Source organism: Rhinoraja longicauda, chromosome 28, assembly GCF_053455715.1.
Source record: "Rhinoraja longicauda isolate Sanriku21f chromosome 28, sRhiLon1.1, whole genome shotgun sequence".
In the NCBI taxonomy this organism is placed as follows: Eukaryota; Metazoa; Chordata; class Chondrichthyes; order Rajiformes; family Arhynchobatidae; genus Rhinoraja; species Rhinoraja longicauda.
In genome coordinates this window covers 30,763,856-30,777,540 of record NC_135980.1, presented here as the reverse complement: position 1 = coordinate 30,777,540, position 13,685 = coordinate 30,763,856, and the positions used below count along the sequence as shown (strand labels likewise).

Here is a 13,685-nt window from a genome sequence, read left to right as displayed (position 1 = left end):
ACTCTTGCTCATTGACTGATCTTTCATTCACCTGTCCTAATATCTCTCCATTGACGTAAAGGTATGTCAGTTCATTGGCTTGATAAAATTGCAAATTGTCCCTAGTGCGTGTAGGATAGCGTTAGTGTGGCAGGATCGCTGGTCGGCGTGGACAGAGAAAAAACTAAATAAGAACCAGTTTGACTGCCACAGTGTACATGTGAAATCCCATTAGACACTTTGGCACATCAAAGGCACTATATAAATGCAGGTTTTTGAGGTTGTAGCCTTGTTTGTGGTGTTTGTTTGTATTTTATATGTGGTACCCGTGTTAAAAATGGAAACGGGCCCATGTCGCCAGGCGTTCATTTTATGAATTAACTGCTGATCGATGATTTGTTTGCAATTTATGTTTAAAGTCAGTGATATTATCTATTCCACCACAGCATCTACCACTGAGACCATCACCAGCAGCTCCACAGTGGCCGGGACTACGAGTACAATCAGCAGCACGCAAACAACCTCGTCAACAACCATCTCAACAACGACTGCAGTGGTGTCAACACCCAACTCAACAATGACTGCAGTGGTGTCAACACCCAACTCAACAATGACTGCAGTGGTGTCAACACCCAACTCAACAATGACTGCAGTGGTGTCAACACCCAACTCAACAATGACTGCAGTGGTGTCAACACCCAACTCAACAATGACTGCAGTGGTGTCAACACCCAACCCAACAACGACTGCAGCGGTGTCAACAACCAACCCAACAGGAAAAACGTTGGAGGTGTCAACCACCAATGCAACAGGAATGTCCAGTGCAACAACTGCAGCCAACGCAACCACGGTTGCGACCCACTTGGGCACCAGAAGCACCCAGGTCACCCCGGTCAGCCCGCCCAACACCACGGTGCCAATCCAACCCACCACAGGTCTGTACACCTCCTGCACGACACTCTTGATCAATACGGGTGTCAGAGGTTAAGGGGAGAAGGCAACTCTGAGGTGTCACAAAAAGCTGGAGTAACTCAGCGGGTCAGGCAGCATCTGTGGGGAGAAGGAATGGGTGACATTGCTCTTGTCATGCAGGAAGTACCGCAAGAGATCCTCCGTGCATCTGTGAATAGATTAGTTTAGAGATACAGCATGGAAACAGGCCCTTCGGCCCACCGAGTCGGTGCCGATCAGTGATCCCCACACATTAACACTATCCGACACACACTAGCGACGATTTTACAATTATACCATTCCAATTAGACAATAGACAATAGACAATAGGTGCAGGAATAGGCCATTCGGCCCTTCGAGCCAGCACCGCCATTCAATGTGATCATGGCTGATCATTCTCAATCAGTACCCCGTTCCTGCTTTCTCCCCATACCCCCTGACTCCGCTATCCTTAAGAGCTCTATCTAGCTCTCTCTTGAATGTATTCAGAGAATTGGCCTCCACTGCCCTCTGAGGCAGAGAATTCCACAGATAACCTTCAAACCTGCACGTCTCTGGAGTGAGGGAGGAAACCGAAGATCTGGTAGAAAACCCACGCAGGTCACGGGAAGAACGTACAAACTCCGTACAGACAGTGCCCGTTGTCGGGATGGAACCCGTAAGGCAGCAACTCTACCGCTGTGCCACCGTGCCGCCCGTGAAGTTTGTGTCTCACCTACACTCAGGGGCTGGTGTGTACGTGGAATGAGCTGCCAGAGAAAGTAGTGGGGGTAGATACTATCACAGCATTTATAAGACACTTGGACAGGTACATGGATAGGAAAGGATTAGAGTGATCCAGCTAGGGGTTGCCAACTTCCTCACTCCCAAATACGGGACAAAGGGTGACGTCACCACCCCACGTGACCTCACCCAGCCAGCGGCCACGTGCCCCCGCTGCTACGCAACCCGGGCGGCCGCCATTGGTGGAGCGGGAGCACGTGGCCGCTGGCTGGGTGAGGTCACGTGGGGCGCGGAGCGGTGACGTCACCCTTTGTCCCGTATTTGGGAGCGAGGAAGTTGGCAACCCTACTAATACGGGACAAGGGCGGTCCCGTACGGGACAAACTAATTTAGCCCAAAATACGGGATGTCCCGGCTAATACGGGACAGTTGGCGACCCTACCGACCTGTGACCTTGAAGGTCATGGCTCTGAAAGGTTGCAGTGGCGCACAATTGGGGCAAAGTTTTTCTCAACTTGGGGGGGGCGGGGTGGGGGGGAGGGGGGATTAACTTTGGTCAGAGGGTGGTGACTCTGGGGAATCTCTTCACCTCTGCCCAAAGAACAATAAAACAGGAGGAATGGGGGAAACAAAATCTAACTGTGAATATCTTTTGCACCAAGATCCAGGAGTTTAATGCTAAATGGTTGGTACTGGAGTTGAGCACAATAAAGGCCTGTTCCCACCCCTCCCCAGACCCCTCTCCAGACCCCTCCCCAGACCCCTCCCCAGACCCCTCCCCAGACCCCTCCCCAGACCCACCTCTCACCATCTCCTGCCTTGTTCTACTTTCCAATGTTCATACGTCATAGGAGCAGAATTAGGCCATTTGGCCCATCACGTCTACTCTGCCATTCAATCATGGCTGATCTATCTCTCCCTCCTAACCCCATTATAGACAATAGGTGCAGGAGGTGGCCATTCGGCCCTTCGAGCCAGCACCGCCATTCAATGTGATCATGGCTGATCATTCTCAATCAGTACCCCGTTCCTGCCTTCTCCCCATACCCCCTGACTCCGCTATCCTTAAGAGCTCTATCTGGCTCTCTCTTGAATGCATTCAGAGAACTGGCCTCCACTGCCTTCGGAGGCAGAGAATTCTCCTGCCTTCTCCCCATAACCCCTGACATCCGCACTGATCAAGAATCTGCAAATCTCCGCCTTAAAAATACCCACTGACTTGTGGCCTCCACAGCCGCCTGTGGCAATGAACTCCTCAGATTCACCACCCTCTGGCTAAAGAGATTCCTCCTCGTCTCCTTTCATCCCCGTGAACACACAGTGCATGTTTATCGGTCTTCTCCTCAATCCTGCTCCTGATGTTTGCCTCGACTGCTCGGCAGGGAATAAGTGGCTCATTCTCGGCGCACTCAGGGGACAGATGTTTCTGCTGAATTCCCCGATGGAGTTCTAGGTCTTCAGCTAATGTCGTCCATTGTTGTGGAAATGCGTCGGCCATTAGCAGACGTGCAGGAAGGAACTGCAGATGCTGGTTTACACCGAAGACAGAGACACAAAATGCTGGAGTAATTCAGCGGGACAGGCAATGTCCTTGGAGAAACAAAATAGGTGATGTTTCGGGTCGAAACCCTTATTCTGACAGAAGAAGGGTCCCAAACTCGAAGGGCCGAATGGCCTCCTCCTGCACCGATTGTCTATTGTCTATCAGCTATTCTTTTTCTCCAGAGATGATGCCCACACCCAGAAGTCTGGTCAGCCGGTCAAATGATCCTCAGTGTAAGAAAATAACTGCAGATGCTGGTACAAATCGAAGGTATTTATTTCACAAAATGCTGGAGTAACTCAGCAGGTCAGGCAGCATCTCGGGAGAGAAGGAATGGGTGACGTTTCAGGTTGAGACCCTTCTTCAGACTTCAGACTGGAGTCTGAAGAAGGGTCTCGACCCGAAACGTCACCCATTCCTTCTCTCCTGCTGAGATGCTGCCTGACCTGCTGAGTTACTCCAGCATTTTGTGAAATAAAATGATCCTCAGTGTTTCCCATCCTAACTAGACATTACTCACGTTATTCCCTTTATCCTGTATCTATCTGTACACTGTGGATGGCTCGATTGTAATCATGTACTGTCTTTTCGCTGACTGGTTAACATGCAACTGAAGCATTTTCACTGTACTGCACGGTGGCGCAGCGGTAGAGTTGCTGCCTCACAGTGCCAGAGACCCGGGTTCCATCCCGACTATGGGTGCTTGTCTGTTATGGAGTGTGTACATTTTTCCCCGTGACCTGCGTGGGTTTTCTCCGGGATCCAGTTTTCTCCCACACTCCACAGACGTGCAGTTTGTTGGTTAATTGGCTCGGTAAAATTACATTGTCCCTGCTGCGTGGAGCATCGTGTTAGTGTGCGGGGTGATCGCTGGTCAGCGTGGACTCGATGGGCCGAATGGCCTGTTTCCGTGCTGTATCTCTAAACTGAAAGAAACGAAACTATCTCGGTACACGTGGCAATAAACAAAACTAATCCCAGATGTGCACACTGCTCTTTAAACAAATGATTTAGTTATTTAAGGTGTGACCAGATCATCAGATCCTGCTTGAGTCCCGCCTCTTCCCCGACATTAGTCTGAAGAAGGGTCTCAACCCGAAACGTCACCCATTCCTTCTCTCCCGAGATGCTGCCTGACCCGCTGAGTTACTCCAGCATTTTGTGTCGACCTTCGATTTAAACCAGCATCTGCAGTTCTTTTTTCCTACTGGTTTAAAAAAGACCCAGTGCTCTTGGCTTTTACTACAGAGGTTGTTACTGAAATATAGAACAATAGACAATAGGTGCAGGAGGAGGCCATTCGGCCCTTCGAGCCAGCACCACCATTCAATGTGATCACGGCTGATCATTCACAATCAGTACCCCGTTCCTGCCTTCTCCCCATACCCCCTGACTCCGCTATCTTTCAGAGCTCTATCTAACTCTCTCTTGAAAGCATTCAGAGAATTGGCCTCCACTGCCTTCTGAGGCAGAGAATTCCACAGATTCACAACTCTCTGGGTGAAAAGGTTTTTCCTCATCTCCGTTCTAAATGGCCTACCCCTTATTCTTAAACTGTGCTTGAGGTACAAGAGAGGGAGAGTCTTGATCACATGAAGAGGCATAGAATCAACAAGCAGAATATGATTAGCAAAGGATACAGATAAACTCACTCCACCTACCTACAGCTGTTGTATCCACAAAGGGCGGAACCAAAGCTGAAAGTGAAAAACAATAAATATTAGTGAATTTGGAGAGAGTATTGTTTGACATTGTAATGTGTACTGAGGTACAGTAAATAGCTTTTTGTCACATGCTATCCAGACAGCAAAAGGTTTAGTTTAGATATACAGTGCAGAAACAACTCACCCACCAGCGATCCCTGCACATTGTGTGAAGGGTCTCAGTGAATCTGCATGCAGCACATGAGGGGGGGGGGGGGGGGGGTGGGGGGGGGTCGCTGGTGGACGGGGCGGGTTCATGGATAGGAACGGTTCAGTGGGACAGACACAAAATGCTGGAGTAACTGTCGCCCAGTCAGTCAGTGGCCCGACAGTCCTTTCAGGTGAGGCAGAGGTTCACTTGCACCTCTTCCAACCTCATCTACTGTATCCGCTGTTCAAGATGTGGACTCGTACATCGGTGAGACCAAACGCAGACTGGGCGATCGTTTTACTGAACACCTTCGCTCAGCCCACCTGAACCTACCTGATCTCCCGGTTGCCAAACACTTTAACCCCCTCCCACTCCCATACTGACCTTCCTGTCCTGGGCCTCCTCCATTGTCAGAGTGAGGCCCAGTGAAAATTGGAGGAACAGCACCTCATATTTCGCTTGGGCAGCTCACACCCCAGCGGTATGAACATTGACTTCTCTAACTTCGAGTAACCCCAGCATTCCCCCTCTCTCCACCCCCCCTACCCACCCACCCACCCACACCCACCCAACCACCCACCCTCCCCCCAACCACCCACCCTCCCCCCAACCACCCACCCTCCTTTACAACCCGCCTCCCGGGCGAGGTCACCCTTTGTCCCGTATTTGGCAGTGAGGAAGTTGGCAACCGTACCTTAAACCAATGTCCTCTGGTCCGGGCAAGAGACTCTGCGTCTAGCCGACCTGTTCCTCTCGCTGATGTTGTAGCTTGATTCGGTATGTCTTTCTCTTTCCAGCTCTTACTCCACTGGGCCATCGTCTGGACACTGGGCTGGTCATTCTCATTGTCATCTTGGTGTTGATTTTAATTGTTGGAGTGCTCATCACTGCGGTGAAATATTCCCAGCAAGGGAAACCGGAATTTAAACGCCTCCAGGAAATGCCAATGGTACGTAAATCTGACAGGTACCAGATGGGTTGTTTGTGCAGCTGTTTGTATCGTGTGTGTTAAATGGATCTGTGCGAGATCCAATCCTCTGAATGCATTCAAGAGAGAGCTAGATAGAGCTCTTAAGGATAGCGGAGTCAGGGGGTATGGGGAGAAGGCAGAAACGGGGTACTGATTGAGAATGATCAGCCATGATCACATTGAATGGTGGTGCTGGCTCGAAGGGCCGAATGGCCTCCTCCTGCACCTATTGTCTATTGAGTGTTAGTGGGACTAGTGTAGATGGGACATGTTGGTTGGCGTGGGCAGGTGGCACATCAGTTTAGTTTATTGTCGAAGTGCAGTGAAAAGCTTTTTGTTGCTTGTTAACCAGTCACATAGAATTGTGTGCAGTCTGTATTTAGGAGCCTGTAGCTATTCCGGGCATCACTACCTCTCCAATGTGTCTGTGTAGGAAGGAACTGCAGGTGCTGATTTACGCCAAAGATAGACACAAAATGCTGGAGTCAGGCGGCACATGTGGAGAGAAGACGTCTCGGGTCTGACAAAGTGTCTCGACCCAAAATGCCATCCATTCCTGCTATCTAGAGACGCCGCCTGTCCCGCTGAGTTACTCCAGCATTTTGTGTCTATCTTCTGTTGTTGTATGTAAGGTTCCATAAAACTTTACACCAGGGAAACATCTGGCTATGTTTCTACTCCTTAAATACATCAACACCACCATCCCCTCACCCATTCCTCCCATTACTGCCAACCACATGCATTTATCTATTTTCCCTTTAAGTATCTCCGTTCTAGTTGCTTTGTCCAACCTCTGTGGCCGTGAGTTCCACAATCCCGCTGCTCGCTGGGTAGGGGGGTATTTGTTGGATATGTTACTATTATTAAGGGGTTGGACACGTTAGAGGCAGGAAACATGTTCCCAATGTTGGGGGAGTCCAGAACAAGGGGCCACAGTTTAAGAATAAGGGGTAGGCCATTTAGAACTGAGATGAGGAAAACCTTTTTCAGTCAGAGAGTTGTGAATCTGTGAATTCTCTGCCTCAGAGGGCAGTGGAGGCCAATTCTCTGAATACATTCAAGAGAGAGCTAGATAGAGCTCTTAAGGATAGCGGAGTCAGGGGGTATGGGGAGAAGGCAGGAACGGGGTACTGATTGAGAATGATCAGCCATGATCACATTGAATGGCGGTGCGTACAGGCTCGAAGGGCAGAATGGCCTCCTCCTGCACCTAATGTCTATTACTCAATGAGGTCATGTGATAGGAGTAGAATTAGGCCATTCGGCCCTTCAAGTCTACTCCGCCATTCAATCGTGGCCGATCTATCTCTCCCTCCTAACCCCATTCTCCTGCCTTCTCCCCTGATATATTCCTCCCACGTATTTCCAGCTCTATGTTGAATCTAGGCTCCTAACAGGGACTTCTTAGAACCAGGGGCCACAGTCTAAGAATAAAGGGGAGGCCAATCCATTTAAAACTGAGATGAGAAAAAAGTTTTCACCCAGAGAGTTGTGAATTTGTGAAATTATCTGCCACAGAGGGCAGTGGAGGCCGATTCACTGGATGGATTTAAAAGAGCGTTAGAGAGAGCTCTAGGGGCTAGTGGAATCAAGGGATATGGGAGAAGGCAGGCAAGGGTTACTGATTGTGGATGATCAGCCATGATCACAATGAATGGCGGTGCTGGCTCGAAGGGCCGAATGGCCTCCTCCTGCACCTGTTTTCTATGTTTCTATGACAATACAGGAGGAAATATCTTGTCTCTCGCCTGCCTGTTCATCGTAGGAGGTGAGGGAAATGGCTGGCTAACGTGAAATACTTACACTCTTTTCTGTTTTGTTCTTTCAGGACAGCGTAAATGAAGACGTTCCTTTCGCTAAGTATCCTCCCAAATAATCCTGAACCCGGCCTGGGCCGCCTGGGAATGTTCCGGACACGATACAACGCTTGAATGGCTTACTACCTCCTCGTGGTCTTACTCTCCCTCCCGCTCTCTCGCCTTTGTACCTTTGCTGCTGATTGAGCCGCTGTCTAGCCCCTGTGCAACCTGCAGTTATGTTGAAGCCACCGCTTGCTTTAGCTCTGTGCAATCTCCCATGGAAAACGATTAACAAATAGCGTCTAGCCTAGTAGGAAAAAAACTGCAGATGCTGGTTTAAATGGAAGGGGGACACAAAGTGCTGGAGTAACTCAGCGGGTCAGGCAGCATCTGTGGAGAGAAGGAATGGGTGACGAGACCTCGACCAGAAACATCACCCATTCCTTCTCTCCCGAGATGCTGCCTGTCCCGCTGAGTTACTCCAGCACTTTGTGTCTAGCTTCTAATCTTGTACACAAGGTTACCACAACCGTGCCATCACAACACTGTTCAACTGTTCCCACCTTTCCCCCCCCCCCCTCCCCTCTTTGATGATGCCAAAGGAATTTGGGGAGGGGGGGGAGGGGAAGGGAGGGGAGGGAGGGAGGGGAGGGAGGGGAGGGGAGGGGAGGGAGGGAGGGGAGGGAGGGAGGGAGGGGAGGGGGGGAGGGAGAGAGAGAGAGAGAGAGAGAGAGAGAGAGAGAGAGAGAGAGACGGAGAGAGAGAGACGGGTGCAGGGTTCAATCCTGACCTCGGGTGCTGTCTGCCCTAGGGTGTGGGAGTTTGCATATTCTCCCCGTGAGTTACCCCCGGGTGCTCCGGTTTTCTCCCACATCCCAAAGGGTTTGCGGGTCAATTGGCCCCTCTGTAAATCGTCCCCTAGTTTCTGGAGAGTTTACAGCGAATGCAGCGCCGGAGACCCGGGTTCGATCCCGACGACGGTCGCTGCCTGTACGGAGTTTGTAGGTTCTTCCCGTGGGGTTTTCTCCGAGTGCTTCGGTTTCCTCCCACACTCCAAAGACGTGCAGGTTTGTAGGTTAATTTGCTTGGTGTAAATGTAAACATTGTCCCTAGTGTGTGTAGGATAGTGTTAGTGTGCGGGGATCGGTGGGCGGCGCGGACCCGGTGGGCCGAAGGGCCTGTTTCAATCTAAACTAACGGGTTAAATTTTGAAACAAAACATTTTCTCTTTTAACACGTTTACTTTTTTTTAAAAACTGGGGTTTGTTTCTATGTCCGGGACAGTTCACCTATTGTTGTGACAGACTGCCATTAAATGTTGACGATTCATGCCAGGATTTGGAATAAGACTTGGCCTTCTTCCCCCAGTAACCCACCCCACCCCTCCCATACCCCAGTAACCCACCCCACCCCACCCCACCCCTGCCCCAGTAACCCACCCTCCCCTGCCCCAGTAACCCACCCCATCCCTCCCCTCCCCTGCCCCAGTAACCCACCTTTCCTGCCCCAGTAACCCACCCCTCCCCTCCCCTCCCCTCCCCTCCCCTGCCCCAGTAACCCACCCCTCCCCTGCCCCAGTAACCCACCCCTCCCCCTGCCCCAGTAACCCACCCCTCCCCCTGCCCCAGTAACCCACCCCTCCCCTCCCCTCCCCTGCCCCAGTAACCCACCCCTCCCCCTGCCCCAGTAACCCACCCCTCCCCTACCCCAGTAACCCACCCCACCCCTCCCCTGCCCCAGTAACCCACCCCTCCCCTCCCCTCCCCTCCCCTGCCCCAGTAACCCACCCCTCCCCCTGCCCCAGTAACCCACCCCTCCCCTGCCCCAGTAACCCACCCCTCCCCTCCCCTGCCCCAGTAACCCACCCCTCCCCTCCCCTCCCCTCCCCTCCCCTGCCCCAGTAACCCACCCCTCCCCCTGCCCCAGTAACCCACCCCTCCCCTGCCCCAGTAACCCACCCCTCCCCTCCCCTGCCCCAGTAACCCACCCCTCCCCTCCCCTGCCCCAGTAACCCACCCCTCCCCTCCCCCAGTAACCCACCCCTCCCCCTGCCCCAGTAACCCACCCCTCCCCCTGCCCCAGTAACCCACCCCTCCCCCTGCCCCAGTAACCCACCCCTCCCCTACCCCAGTAACCCACCCCACCCCTCCCCTGCCCCAGTAACCCACCCCTCCCCTCCCCTCCCCTCCCCCTGCCCCAGTAACCCACCCCTCCCCCTGCCCCAGTAACCCACCCCTCCCCTGCCCCAGTAACCCACCCCTCCCCTCCCCTGCCCCAGTAACCCACCCCTCCCCCTGCCCCAGTAACCCACCCCTCCCCTGCCCCAGTAACCCACCCCTCCCCTCCCCTGCCCCAGTAACCCACCCCTCCCCTCCCCTCCCCTCCCCTGCCCCAGTAACCCACCCCTCCCCCTGCCCCAGTAACCCACCCCTCCCCTGCCCCAGTAACCCACCCCTCCCCTCCCCTGCCCCAGTAACCCACCCCTCCCCTCCCCTGCCCCAGTAACCCACCCCTCCCCTCCCCCAGTAACCCACCCCTCCCCCTGCCCCAGTAACCCACCCCTCCCCCTGCCCCAGTAACCCACCCCTCCCCCTGCCCCAGTAACCCACCCCTCCCCCTGCCCCAGTAACCCACCCCTCCCCCTGCCCCAGTAACCCACCCCTCCCCCTGCCCCAGTAACCGCTGCCATTCATTGTTTATTCATTTTCAAGGAAAAATGACACCCTTTAAAAACTGGTTAACAGATCACAGTGAATATTAATGGCGAACTGCCACAAATTGCGATGAGATTAATGTTCCCAGTCATACGTCCGGTGGTGCAGCGGTAGAGTTGCCGCCTTACAGCGAATGCAGCGCTGGAGACCCGGGTTCCATCCCGACTGCGGGCGCTGTCCGTACGGAGTTTGTACGTTCTCCCAGTGACCTGCGTGCGTTTTCTCCAAGATCAACCATATTCCTTTTCTCCAGAGATCCTGCCTGACCCGCTGAGTTTCTGCAGCTAAATTCAGCTCAATGAAGGGGGGACCTCATTGAAACTTACCGGATAGTGAAAGGCCTGGATAGAGTGGATGTGGAGAGGGCCACAGTCTTAGAATAAAGGGGAGGCCATTTAAAACTGAGGTGAGAATGAACTTTTTCACCCAGAGAGTTGTGAATTTGTGGAATTCTCTGTCACAGAGGGAAGTGGAGGCCAAATCACTGGGTGGATTTAAGAGAGAGTTAGATAGAGCTCTGGGGGCTAGTGGAATCAAGGGATATGGGGAGAAGGCAGGCACGGGTTACTGATTGTGGAATGGCCTCCTCCTGCACCTATTTTCTATGTTTCTAAGGATTTATTCCACTAGTGGGAGAGTCTAGGACCAGAGGGCACAGCCTCAGCTAAAAATGGCCTCACCTTTACAATGGAGATGAGGAGGAATTATTTTAACTAGTTGGTGGAATCTGTGGGTTTTATTACCAGAGAAGGCGATGGAGACCAAAGTTTTGGGCATTTTAAAGGCGGAGATTGACAAGTTCTTGATTAGTATGGGCGTCAAAGGTTACGGGGAGAAGGCAGGAGAATGGGGTTGAGAGGGAGATAGATCGATTGGACCGAATGGCCTAATTCTGCTCCTACGTCTTATGATCTGCTACTGACAATCACGTTTATTTTTATAAGTTGGGCAGGAGTTGTTCATCGTCTGTATCCCCTGTGATGCTGTAAATCATAATTAACACTGTTATGTGGGAAGGTTCTTCCTCTCTCGACCTTGGAAGAGCTTGCTTGATTCTAATTACAAATCCAACAAGTGAAAATCATCAATAAACAATTACCTTAATTTCAATTGTGTGTGGAGCTGGCATTATTAACGAGTATTTGCTTTGAAGAAGAGTGAAGACGGTTGACATGATCGATTGTTACGACGCGTGTTGTTTTAGTTTCGTTTGTTTGGAGACACAGCGCTGAAACAGGCCCTTCGGCCCACCGAGTCCGCGCCGACCTGCTATCCCTACACACTAGGGACAATTTACATTTATACCAAGCCAATTAGCCGACAAACCTGCACGTCATTGGAGCGTGGGAGGAAACCGGAGCGCCCGGAGAAAACCCACGCGGGTCACAAGGAGAACGTACAAAATCCGTACAGACAGCACCCGTAGTCAGGATCGAACCCGGGATCTCTGGCGCTGTGAGTCAGCAACTCTACCGCTGCGCCACCGTGCCACCCCTCTCTTTATGGGAGATGAAGTCTATGTGGAGAAACCTCCTCCATTGTCCTCCAGAAAGAAAGTAATTGTCTTCATTCTCCATGGCCGTCCTTACCCAGTTGAAACTGGTCACCGCTCATCTCCTGTGTAGATTGGCTGAGGCTGTGTCTCCATCCCTCCTCCACCCTCGTCTCCGTACTAGTTTCACTGTCGTCCTGTTGAGTTCCTCGGTCTGTTTACTCGTTATCACCCATCCCACAGCCAACAACGGACCATTGTGGGCTCCACGTTGCCTTGATCATCGTTGCTTTCTGCATATCTTACATTCATTTTGTCCTAAGTAACTAAGTTTAAGTCCTCAGACCCTCAGTCTGAAGAAGGGTCTCGACCTGTTCACTTTCTCCACAGATGCTGCCTGACCCGCTGAGTTACTCCAGCACTCTGTGAAACGTCACCTATCCATGTTCTCCACAGATGCTGCCTGACCCGCTGAGTTACTCCAACACTCTGTGAAACGTCACCTATCCATGTTCTCCAGATGCTGCCTGACCCGCTGAGTTACTCCAGCAGTCTGTGAAACGTCACCTATCCATGTTCTCCACAGATGCTGCCTGACCCGCTGAGTTACTCCAGCACTTTGTGTCTGTCTCTATATTTGATGCCGAGCTGAGTTTCCAGGACTCCGATCCTTGCTCTGGTGAGAAAGACTACCTTCATTTAGGTACGTTGTCCACCTTACCCCTTACTTCAGCGACGCGGTGGCGCAGCGGTAGAGTTGCCGCCTTACAGCGAATGCAGCGCCGGAGACCCGGGTTCCATCTCGACTACAGGCGCTGTCTGTACGGAGTTTGTACGTTCTCCCCGTGGGTTTTCTCCGAGATCTTCGGTTTCCTCCCACACTCCAAAGACGAACAGGTTTTTAGGCTAATTGGCTTGGTAAATGTAAAAATTGTCCCTAGTGGGTGTAGGATAGTGTTAGTGTGTGGGGATCGCTGGGCGGCGCGGACCCGGTGGGCCGAGGGGCCTGTTTCCGCGCTGTATCTCTAAATTAAACTAAATCTCCTGATGCCGTTGTGCTGTAGATCTGTGGCTGAACGAGGCTCCTTCCATAGTCTGGAGTGTCTGGATCCAGGGCACATGCTCATAGGTTGATGGACAGAGATTTAGAGGCCGGCACGGTGGTGCAGCGGTAGAGTTGCTGCCTCACAGCGCCAGAGACCCGGGTTCCATCCTGACCACGGGCGCTGTCTGTGCGGTGCTGTTTCACTTATTCTGCTTGGGTACCTTTCAATCTAAATGTATGAACACTGAATTCTCTAATTTTAGATAATTAGGTGACAAACTGACCTGCACTCTTCCCCCCCCCCCCCCCCCCCACCGCTCTTCACTTCCCTCTGCCCCACCTGCACCCCCCGCTCTTCACTTCCCTCTCCCCCACCTGCACCCCCCCACCGCTCTTCACTTCCCTCTGCCCCCCCCCCCGCTCTTCATTTCCCCTCCCCCACCTGCACCCAGCCCCCCCATCCCCTCTCCCCATCTATATTCACGTTTCACAACGCTTCTAGCCTTATCTTCCTTTTTTTGCCTTTTCATCTCTGGCCTTTGTTCGACTATCTGCCCATGAAACCCCCCCCCCCCTCCACCTGTATTCACCCATCACTCGCCAAGCTTTGTCCTG

The 13,685-nt window shown here is 52.4% G+C and overlaps 1 protein-coding gene across 1 annotated transcript; it reads left to right on the top strand.

Annotated features, from left to right (window-relative positions):
* The first annotated feature begins 629 nt into the window (after window positions 1-629).
* LOC144607443 (uncharacterized) lies at window positions 630-8,180 on the top strand. The gene is made up of 3 exons (XM_078424305.1): window positions 630-914; window positions 5,848-5,999; window positions 7,849-8,180. Exons 1-3 carry the CDS (start codon window positions 656-658, stop codon window positions 7,894-7,896), a joined length of 459 nt encoding a protein of 152 aa, XP_078280431.1. The 5' UTR covers window positions 630-655; the 3' UTR covers window positions 7,897-8,180.
* The last annotated feature ends 5,505 nt before the right edge of the window (window positions 8,181-13,685 follow it).

Bases quoted from the DNA above. Each gene is read 5' to 3' on its own strand.
- LOC144607443 (XM_078424305.1), top strand. From the start codon at position 656: ATGACTGCAGTGGTGTCAACACCCAACTCAACAATGACTGCAGTGGTG. The intron at 915-5,847 runs GTCTGTACACCT...TTCTCTTTCCAG, and splicing joins GCCAATCCAACCCACCACAG to CTCTTACTCCACTGGGCCAT. The intron at 6,000-7,848 runs GTACGTAAATCT...TTGTTCTTTCAG, and splicing joins GCCTCCAGGAAATGCCAATG to GACAGCGTAAATGAAGACGT.